Genomic DNA, 11,854 nt, shown 5'->3' on the forward strand with positions numbered 1-11,854 from the left:
GTGTGTGTGTGTGTGTGTGTGTGTGTGTGTGTGTGTGTGTGTGTAAAAAGAAGTTTTTGGCCAGATAGTGGTTGACTACCCTGGAAGCTTCAAAGTATTGAACATTTCCCCAGAGGCTAACTCATCAGTAATGGGCTCCCAGATCAATCTCTCATGATAAATGCAAAACAACCATCATTTGCTAGTTAACTTGTGTGACTGTCTCTCATAAAGGCAGACATCTGCTGTGTAGCAACTAAGAAATTACTGTAGCTAGCCAAGAGCAAGTAAAAACCCCTTAACAGCAGTGTATCTTTAAAATATAGTTAAATGCATGAAAAAACACTATGAGTGTTGTTACATACAAGGAAAACTGAAGCAGCTGTTTCCCATGTATTCCCTCACAAAATTGAGGTGATTGAAGTATCTTTATAACACCTAAAATATTGTTAAATTCTTTAACAGAATTAGTGACTGCAGACTAGACAGATTCATAATTAAGCAAAAGAAAGTGGTGATGAGGATACACAGTGCAGTAAATGACTCCAAGGCTCTTGATAATTGATAACATCTGTACTTTAATTTCATTGCGGGGCAAGTCTCCTCTGCGGTCTGTCCTGCTGTGGGCAAACATTCTCCACAGTCTACTTATTTCCAGTCAGACATGCTTACTACAGGACAATGCCGAGGTTACACCAGTGAAGTGTTTTCTGTGAAGACTCGTGGAAATCACTCCCCCGGTTGTTTCCTGCCTGAGCTTTTGAACTGTCGAGACTCCCAAATCAAAGCATAATCTCACACAGCACAATGCGAAGCAGCCACTGAATGAAATCGACAGCAGAGTCCGTAAGACTCAGGTGTGGTTTCACATCGCTTTAACCTCAGCCGGTTCCCCGGCTATCTCATCTCGACAGGCGTGTGGGACGAGAAGCTCATCAACTTTTCCTGTGACATCTGCCAGTGAGGAAAGTGTGAAAACAAACGGAGAAGTTCAGCTGCTTCTGCTGCAAGATCTTTTGTCTCTGTCAGCACAAATCTGTGGATTTTTTTTCTGCTAACTTTATGTTCAGCTTTTATTCTTGTTTCAAGGCGGAGCTCACAGCATTTGTGAGTGTGTACTCATGAGTGCGTGTGTTTGTGTATGTGTGTGTGTATATTGACAGATGGCTGTCATTGTGTGAGACCCGGTGTGCACATTCATATAATAGAGGCAGAGAAACATAGCAAACATATGTAGTGGACAGCAGGGTTCGCTGACTGGAACTAAAGGATGCACGTTCAAAACACACGGCACACACACTTTGATTGCATCAATTATATCCACGCTCTGCAATATTTCAGCTGCATGTGCAATGCAGGTTGTGTGGCTTGTGTGTAACATGAGTAGCAGATAATCTGTATTTTTTTAGGTTTTGTTTTGTAAATGAAAACGAGATGAAGAGAATATCAGGGAAAAGACTGATACACCACTAGTATGTATCAAAAAGTGACACAGCTGAGGAAATCTTTAAAACCACGAGGAAAGGAAACAAACCGAGAAGTCACCAAAGAAGTCTCTGGACCAACTAGCTTTTTGTATTTATGTATGTGCGTATGCGTGTGGAGGCCTCACCACTCCACTGGCCCTGCGCAGCAGCCTAACCGTTCCTGACAGCCAGTGGCTCATTAGAGCTGCTGTTCTGTGGTCCTACCTCCATCCGCCTGCTCCCAGTTTCCTGGACCCAGCCCACAAAAAAACAATAGGTGTGTGTGTGTGTGTGTGTGTGTGTGTGTGTGTGTGTGTGTGTGTGTGTGTGTGTCTCAGCTGGCTGTGCTCAGGCTTGAACCAGGACAGGCACAGGGGGCAGTGGGGAAGAGCGAGAGAGGGGGGGAGTCAAGGCCTATTCACAGGCACAAAGACATAATTAACCAAATTGGCAAATGGTTCGAGAAACTGTCTCTTGAACATTGTGTGCTAGCCTTCTGTTGCTATAGCAACTCTAAATTTGCGTCTACGTTTGTGTGTGTGTGTGTGTGCGCGCGCGCACGCGTGGGAGTTTGTTCAATGTCCACATTAAAAGTCACAAATGATTATCAATCACGTCTTCCAAGACCACACACGCATATTAATCATCCGAAAATGCTTCGGTTTAATGCTGCAAAATTATTTTTCTGACAAAAATCTAGTATGTTTTTTAAAGACTTCCCCTGTAAAGATTTTTAAAGATTACCCGATAAAGAATATATAAAAGTATTAAACAAACAGATGTGCTGAAAGCGTGTCTGTTTTTCTGTCTGCCTGCTTCATCCCTGTCATTAGAATGATGACGGAAAAGGCGGCAGCGTCACTCACGCGCTCACACATCTTCATCACAGGTGTGTGCGTGCGTGTCTGTGTGTCAGTCAGCTGACTCTTCCCCAGTTCGTCAATAAAACATTGATCACAATGACAGTGGGGCAGACATCAAGGACAAACTGTTCACTGATCAATGGATGCACGGCTGCTCTGTGCGTTTGTGTAAGTGCGTGCTGAAAGCTTTCCTACCACAGAAGATAACATTTCATATTCACACTGAAGCTGCATAAGAAATCGCTGTATCTATCAAATATAAATTTCACGGCTGTACAAAAGTTGGAAGTTAAGGATTTGTTCTTCAGAGCTGCACTAAATTTAATCCATAGAAAGTTGCTCTTCTTCAGAGTTACAGTAAGGTTGCAAGGTTTGTTTGTTTGTTTTTGTAAACTTGTCTTCCTCCCGACGACTCCAGCCCCGTTTTGAGGTTAGTTTCTGTAAAGTTGTGCCTTTTGGCACCAAGCAGCATTGTGGTTTGGGAGCTCGAAGCTTGGTTAAAGATAAACTTCAGGTCTGACTGAAGAGTTCACTCTTTCTCGCTCTCTTCCCCTCCCCTCTGTCTCTCTCCCTCTCTGTTTCTTCCCCTCCCATCCCTCGTTCGGCCCCCAGAGTCACAACAAGAAGCAGCAAACAGCTTGTGCATCCCTCGTACCAGGAGAAAATGCCCCATTTTCGTCTGTTTGAATCTGACATTTTTGGCACATTAAATATTGGACATTAATAAATTAAACGTAATGAACTTACATGAAAGAAGAAAAAAGTCCGTTGGTACAATGCAAGAAAGTATAAAAGGCAAGAGTGCAAAAGAAAGAAGCACAACAACAACAAAAAAGAAGGCTCAAACTTTTTTCTTTAATTCCAATTAGCTATTGCCTTCTGCAGCCATTGGAGATTATTTTTCATGTTCATTTATTCAAACAAATATTGAATAATTTATCGTGGAGGGAATAACAACATGAGAAATCACAAGCACTCAGTGCCAATGTAGGGAAAGAGGTCTGTCTATGAGGAGTGTGGCTGATGAGCGCGCTTAATAAGTGCAACTTATTGGTCATTTAATCTAATTAGACCTCCGCTGGGTGTTTTGTAACATTGAAATAATCATAACTGCTTGAAGATGCAGCTGATGCAGCTGATCCGTGACCAACAACAGCATCGATTTACTATTTAGTTAAACTTATTGGAAATTATGAACTACAGTGCTTTGATCAGTCATTACAGACTATTACCTTCCGTATCACTGATGGCATATTTACTGTAACGTTGACAGACTGCAGCCCATTATGTGTGGCAAGGCGCATGTGTTTCTAACACCTGTGTCTACTTTCTGGTGCGTGGTTCGGTCTCATTTGCGTCAGTGTGCGGATGTGTGTCAGTGGTCGGTACACAGTATGTAGGTCAGGGTAAGTGAAACCAGGGTCACACCCGACTATTTTGTTGCATAATACATTGACTTCCAAAGATCCCATAGCACTCGTCTCTGTGTTGCCTGCCGGTCCAGCTGCTGGGATCCCTGCAAAACTCCTGCTGTTGTGGTTTCAACCCTCGTGACTAACAAGGACTTAATTATTGAAATTATTCAGCAAAAATTATGCTTTCAATTACCAGTTTTTACTACTATTACTTATTACTTCACTGTTTCCAAGTTTATAACCAAACGGATTGTTTTCTGATGACCGCCTCACACACTGCAGCACTCTGTTTTAAGGTTTAATCAAGTTTAACGCTGCTGAAAATTTTCCGGATTAGAAAAACATAGTTAAGATTATTGAACAACTTCGGCTAATAAAAGATGCTGATTTGAATCCTCCATGTTAAAGTCGAGGAGAGTAAAAGAAAACAAAAAACTGAAACAGTCACATTCTCTTAGTTTCCTTAAACAACATGTCGATGTCAATAACCATTTAAGAACATGAATGGACTGCAGGGAAACTGCAGTTTAGTAGTTTGGTAGCTTGAATGGTGATTTTTGCATCACCAAAATCATAGAGGGTGTTTGGTATATAATGGTAAATTGAGATGTTCAGACAAGATTGTGCTTAAGGCGTAGCTAGGATTAGCATATGGCATACAGTTAAAGCGCCTGGTCTTGGTCACTAACCAGTTATTAAACCCAAAAATGAATCATTAAGACTAAAAAGTGCCAGTGTGGCTATGCTGAATAGCCACTTTGCATTAGTATTTTGTAATGTGCAGTGCTTGTAAGAAAAAAAAAGTACAGGCTTCTAAAAAAATGTGCAAGGATTTAAAAAGACAGCAAAAAAAGACAGTTGCAGATCAGCTTTTTTGCCCATAGAACCTGTTTTAGGAGTTTGAAGCACTAACAGACTGGCCAAAAACTCAAAGAAAATAAATAAATAATGACATGGATGGTGACCTGCTCTTGCTTTTGCACATTGCAAATTGTATGCTCAAGGTATATTTGAATTGGGGTGCTAAAGCCCCAATTTTTACTTTTTGCATTGGCAATGAAGGCTTAAGTCATGTGGTATCGATCTTTGAATGTTGTTCCCAGGGCACTGCTTATTTTCACGCCCAGTGTTCTGCTTACATTGTTGATCATTCGCAGGTGTATAGAATCTAGAATCTGTTTCTAGTTCTCACGAAATAAACGGCACATAGAGTCATTATTTGTTACCACAACACATTGCCCTTTAACAATGAATAAAAACAGCAGAGCCTCTCTATTTTGCATTTTTTTAAGACCGGTGTTTTCCCAGATGAGTATGCAGTACCATGATTTACAGCACCTTGTTAAAGTGAATAGGTGTGAGCTTCTTGGGTAATTTGTGAATTGTACATGGCAGCACCTATGAGCCTGTGTAGGCACCTCAGGACCAATTATCTCTTCCTCTCATCGTCCCATCTAAGCAAAAGGCCCCATTAGATGTCCATAAAGATATCACAGATAGACTAGAGACCAATTATGAGTCCCTGAACTAATAACAGGTACACCAAGTGACAATATGGACATCCAGTCTACATCTTTCTCTCATAACAGCTTGTGAGAGAGTAAGAAATTGTGACAAACAAATTCCCACGGCCCTTTCTTCACTGCTACACTGCTACACCTGTAGAAAGGCATAGATAGTTTGACTGACAGATCAATAGTGTTTCTGTGCATTTCCCTGTGATTAACGAACATTTTATCGTCATTAATCACTAACATTTCTTCGATTTTTATATCAAAAAAATGCTGTGAAATTATTTTCTCCTGATGTTTTTTTAGAAGTTTTAGATGCATCCCATGAATTTAATCACATTCCCAAAGCCAGCTGTGAGTGATTTTTATTTATGCTTAAGCATATCTGCGCCAAAAAGTGGATGCCAAAAGTGGCACCAGTATCCTGAATCTCCTACCCGCACCCAGTCACTCTGTCCAAACCTCCCTCTCACCTTCTGATGGATTGGCCATCTAGAGAGGGTAAGTCCAGGTCGGGTGCTCATCAATGAAAGAGCCATGAGACTCCGGTACAGCGATGAAACCAGAGGGGAGGAGAACGGAGGGAGACGAATGGCAGCGATGGAGAAGAGGAGGAGACGGAGGGGGGGGAATGGACTTCAAAAACAACAACGGCAAGAAAACAAACAACAGGGGGAAAAAAACAAGTGAGAGAAAAGAGAGAGGCGCAGAAGAAGCTCAGAAGCACCCAAGGTCCTCGAACTAATTAAGATGATTTGCATTTATTTATGAGGTTTAATGAGCAGCTTTTCAATGGTTTGTTTTCCCCTAATATGAATATTTCCTTTTCATTATGTTACATAGATGGAAAAACTCATTCTTTCCAATAATCACATCCTGCCCTTTCAGTATCTGTAGATACCGTAGCCATTAAATGTGTGTGCATTTATTTGCTACTCATAAACTTCTATCTATCTTGTAAGTAAATAAAACCTTGGAAGAATAACAACACAGGACATACAGTAGTACCCATGTTACATGTCACTATTTAGTACTCTTTTACTTGTTCCATCAGAATTCAGAGGGTAAGTAGCAGCCAGGTGCTGCTAAATCAAATGCACTAAATTAACTGATGATCACCAGTAAGTATAATTATCCATAAAAGCAGGTAATTGGACTTTAAACTTTGTTACTCTGGAGCCAAAATTCCTTCACAGTGATGTGAGAGACTGATAAAGTCATACAGAAAATAACAACTTCAAGTTATTGTTATTTCCTTATTAAATTTCGACAAGTTCTTGGGTGTAATAACACAGTGCTTCTCCTTGTCATCTCTTTGTTCAACAGTGAAATATCTGGATACTACAATCACCAATAGGTTGTGTGCACAAACTCATATTTTTCATGGTATAGACAGTATGTGATTATGTACAATTGTGGCAAAGGTTTGCATACACTTAATGTTGGCATGAATCTGCATGATTTCTTTGAACTATTGTTTGTTGTTAGAGACCCAGCTTTTCAGTAAAGTCCAAAAAATGCCAATTCGGTTGAGGTCAGAGTTTTGGGAACTCCATTCCAGAAGGTTAATCTGCCATTTCTAAACAACTGCAGATTCCAGGACCATGAGCTTAAATAATTGTACGTAAGTAAAAGTTATTCAGATGTGTCACCACGTTTCCAAAGACTGGAAGAAGATCCGAGATGAGTGAATATTGGTTATGATGTTCAGTAGCAGCCCAGGAACCATCAAGGCTCATGTCTGCTACAAACTGGACACTGCTGGAACACCAACATCATTATCCACAGTGAAGCCGGTTTTACAATGCTATGGACTGAGAGGGTACCAAGCAAGCAGGGAAGCTCTGCTCCAAAATCAACACCTTCAAGCTTGACTGAAATTTGCAGCTGTCCACAAGTTTTATTGTCAGATAAAACAAAGCCGTTTGTTTGGAGGAGTAAAGGTGAGGAATATTTCAAAACTAAGAAAACTGTACCAACTGTCAAGCATGGTGGTGGTAGCATCATGCTCTGGGACTATTTTACTCCCAGTGGTACTTGTTTCACAAAGTGGCTGGAATAATGAAGAAGGAGGACTGCCTCCAAATTCTTCAACTTCACCTCAAAACAAGCTTAAACTTGGACAGATGGGTGTTCCAGCAGGACAATGATCCCAAACACATCAAAGCTGGTTTTGGATAAAGCATGCTAACATTAACCTTCTGGAATGGTGTTAAGAAGGCCCTGACCTCAACCCTATAGAAAATGTGCGGACAGTGCTTAAAAACTGGGTCTGTACCAATTGAAATGAACTCTACCAAAGGAAAATTTAATTAAATATTAACTGGTGTGTATGTGTATATTTAAACCTATACTTATACTTTATCTCTGTGTGGATAATGAGCTTTTTTTTTTTCCTTTTTTTTCAGAATTTTAACTCTTTGTGGTCGACAATCATTCAATCATCACTGAAAAAGAATATTTCAAAGAAATCATTAAAGCCTCAAGAGTACGATGACATCCATGCCAGTGATGAGTTCATGTAAACTGTAAGGTGCCACCAACAGTTAAAAGTTGCACTTTGGTGTGTTTTGTATAGATGTAAGAATACAATTTTGTATCGACACCAACTTTCCATTAATCCAAAATGTATAGACTCTGGATGTTCTGTACAGTGTTTGCATATGCCTTGATTTTTGATGAAATGTTAACTAAAACAACTGTACTTACGTTCATGGTCTTTGGCATCACACTGATGAGATATTGACTTTTCATCCAGGACCATCATCAGAGTGATACGACTGCTATCTGCAGAACTAATAACATTAGTGCCACTCTTCTGTCTATTTTGTGTTTATTGCCTGTCTGTAAATGATCAGCACACTAACAAGAATCATCCATCTCCTTTAAATCCTGTACTCTTTTTATTTCACTTTTTGGGTTTACATATAGGACACTGGCTCCACAAATTCATCTGACTCTTTATGTCAGGACAGATTGATCGTTTCCAGCAACATTATAATCACCACAAAAACAGGAGACAAAATCAATGAGCAATTCCCATCAGATGTTAATCAGAATCCTGTTTACTTCCTGCTGTACAGAGGCACAAATCTCTGATCTTCATTAACAAAAGTCACATTATCTAGCCATACTGACCTGTACACTGGATTTCACTGGGAGACCCTGTGGCGGCGCTCAGGAATATGAATCAATGAATGAGAATTAATCCACAGTAACACTACTGAATGTGTATTCTGCAGCATGGTTGTGGATGCATGTGTCTTCTCCTCAGAGCTCAACCCTGCTGGCCTGCCCAACAGTCCCCATGACCATATGGCTGACTGTAATTATACATAATGTACTTCTCCATCAGGTTGGGCCTGATCTGGAGACTATATGTTGGTGAATGTGAGCTGATACCGTGTGTCTGTTTTAGTGGGTATGGTTATACAGGTGATCCCTCAGTTCATATACGTGGATGCATAAATGTGATTTGTGCTGTTTCTTATGGTTTATATTCTCTGTAGGGGTTAATTAAAGAGAAAAACATAGTTACTATATAACCTAATCTTAACTGTCAGTACTCTCATAAATGATTAGGGTGGAGAATTGTTGGCGGATGTTACAAAAACATGTCGTATTCCATGTTTGCACTTTTAGAAAGATTTATGGAAAATGCTTTATTTGAAAGTGGTTAGTTACTTAACTGCAAGGTAACGTTATTGTTTTGTGCGTGTCAGAACAAAGCTCATGAAAATCCAGAGACTTGCTCAGTGAGTTTGGGTGTTTTTCTCAATCCTGACAGTTTTTGTTCAGGAAGTTAAAATAGGTGCATCTGGTGAGTTCACACATTGTGAATTTTAAATGATAACCGTCTCTGAATGTTTGACGGGATCCCTACCAATATTCCTACTTTTCCAGCACTCTACTGTAAGCTTATGAATAAAATGTTGATTTGAATAAAATTAAGAAAATATGATTCAGTTACTAGGGAAATTTTTTTTTTCAAAAACTCAGTCATAACAATTTCTAGTTACCACTTTTCTTATGTCACTTGTGAGAGTTATATACATTAAATGAATAGCTTATTTGTAAGGAAGTGGTCTGATGAGTCAAAAAATGCTTTATGTAAAGATAAAACCAAACTAGCCATATTTAAAACTGTTTGGACTTTATGATATCTGTCAGTTATAACAGTTAGAAACTAACCAAAAATCTTAAATTTATAGGTCATTGTTGTAATTAAACAATTATTTTTGTTAACTGTCACTTAATCAGCCTTGTTTTAGTGCACTTTTTATTTTTATTTTTATTTTTTGAATTGATGTTGGTACTTTAAGGCCGTCATATTTACCAAGACTAGACAGCAGCTAACTTACGTTGAAAGAAAGACCCAGTGCTTCAATAGAAAGGAGAAGGTGGCTCCTAAGGATGAAGGGGCGGCCTAAAAAGACAACTGAGTTGTGGAGAATATTTTGAAAACCGCCCTTGCTTTCTAAAACACACCCACCTCAGACACCGTGCTCTCATACTGCTCTCCTGTGTGTTTTATCAACATATTTGTGTGCACAAGCAAGTATGAGTGTGTCTATGTTATGTATGAGTGCATAAATTTCATAAGACTCTGCGTGTGTCCATACTGCGTCTATGCCTTTGATGTGATTTATTCTGTAGCCTCTTCTTTCTGTGTGTGTGTGTGTGTGTGTGTGTGTGTGTGTGTGTGTGTGTGTGTGTGTGTGTGAGGGTGATGAGTTGTGACAGGTGTTGTGGCCGCTAGTGCTGCAGGAGAAGGCGGAGGAGGAAGAGGGGAGGGAGTAAACGAGAGCAACACAGATGATTATTTAATTACCGTCTAATACTGTGTACCCCTCCTCCTCCTGCTCCTCCTCCTCTCTCTCTCTCTCTCTCTCTCTCTCTCTCTCTCTTCCCTTCTCTCCCCATTCTCCTTGTCCCCCTCTCCCTAACCCACACACACACACACACACACGCACGCACACACACATCACTTCATCCACTCCCCCTTTTCATCCTTTCTTTATTAATGAACAATCCGGGCCTTTCTACAAATCCACTAGGGCTTACTGTACCCCCACCCCCCAGATACTCTGTGTATGTGTGTGTGAGAGAGTTGGCTCCCCCCCCCCCCCCCAACCCACACACACACACACACATCCCCCACAACACGCGCAAATACACAACACGCACACATGCACACACAAATTTCAAAACTAATCGGCGCATTCATTGATTCTAACTCTTTCTTGTGTGTGCGTGTGTGCGTTTGTGTGTGTGTGTTTAGAGCATTAACATATTTTATTCATTCATTTGTAAAAGAAAGCATTTGCATGTACAGTATGGCTGTGTGCATGCTGTTATCTGCAGGTTCAGTATAATGCTCTTTTGCGTGTGTCTGTGTGTGTGTGTGTGTGTGTGTGTGTGTGTGTGTGTGTGTGTGTGTGTGTGTGTGTGTGTGTGTGTGTGTGTGTGTGTGTGTGTGTGCACTTTACATGCTCAGGTCCCTGTCTAATGACTGTATGATGACAGTGACCTGAGTACCTAATGTTACGTGTGTGTTGTGTCTCTACAGCCCAATTATGTGCTCCTTATAGCACACAGACATCCAGTACAATAGTCTGGTGAGTGCGTCCTGTGGCAGCAGGTCCTGCCAGTCTCCACAGTAACAACAGGGATGGGAGTCAGTGTGAGAGCAGAAAAGAAAAGACAGTGGGTCACGAAAGAGAAGAGTATCACCTTTCAAACACATTGATACACTATACTGCAGCATAAAACAGATAAACATGGAATATGGAAACTTGTAAACACACTACCAGAAACATATTAAACATATCATGCAGTTGTTTCAATATTCATCTCAACAATGATTTGAATATTCTCCTCCTACTCTGGCCTAAATTTCAGGAAATCTCTGTCTCTGTTGATATGAGTTCAACAAGAATGGCATCTAGTCCAATTTTAAAAATAATAAATAATACAAATGATAAAGAATTGAGCCTAGAATAGCATAGACACCAAGAAATATACCTACTTTTTTTAAATAATAGAAATCACATCAGATAATGATGAAATCAAAGGTCATGTTCTTTTGATTGTGGATTACGTTTTTGTATTATCAATCATTTGGGCAAACTGCTTTTATAAAACAATATAACTGCTATTATTTCTTCTTGTAATGGACTGAAAACCACATTAATCTGAATTTTTATGGGTTGATAACAGGTCAGTTTATTTTAACCCCAGTTATTCGTTGATAAAATGTGCATAACATATCATAATGGAATCGTAGCTACATATAAATACACTGGTAATACACTGGCTATTACTAAATATTGGCCCATATAATTCCTTTGTAATCATATAATGTGTGTATAAGACGTAAAAATTGTAATTGTGGTGTTGCATTTCACCCTTCAGAGAGGGTTTGTCAGAAGAAAAAGGGGTCACTTTATCCTTTGATAAAACATTTCTATCTTGATGGAAGTAGTCTCCTCTAGGATGTCAACGCGCCCGTCCTTAGGGCTGAATGGTTTGATGGGTATGAAAATGATGTGAATCATATGCTGCAGCCTTCACAGGCAGATCTCAGTGTAAATGAATAGCTGCAGGTATTCATTTACACT

The 11,854-nt window shown here is 39.9% G+C and overlaps 1 protein-coding gene across 1 annotated transcript in view; it reads left to right on the forward strand.

The window, feature by feature from the left end:
• The window catches only part of mfsd3 (major facilitator superfamily domain containing 3), a 63,031-nt gene extending 53,842 nt beyond the window's left edge, over positions 1 to 9,189 (forward strand). Inside the window, exon 6 of the mRNA XM_042221206.1 lies at positions 7,643 to 9,189. Within this exon, the coding sequence (XP_042077140.1) occupies positions 7,643 to 7,759 (117 nt within the window). The 3' untranslated portion in view covers positions 7,760 to 9,189. The remainder of the gene's footprint in view (positions 1 to 7,642) is intronic.
• The last annotated feature ends 2,665 nt before the right edge of the window (positions 9,190 to 11,854 follow it).

Source organism: Haplochromis burtoni, unplaced genomic scaffold (genome assembly GCF_018398535.1).
Source record: "Haplochromis burtoni strain Fernald_Lab_line unplaced genomic scaffold, NCSU_Asbu1 Contig_62, whole genome shotgun sequence".
Taxonomy (NCBI): Eukaryota; Metazoa; Chordata; class Actinopteri; order Cichliformes; family Cichlidae; genus Haplochromis; species Haplochromis burtoni.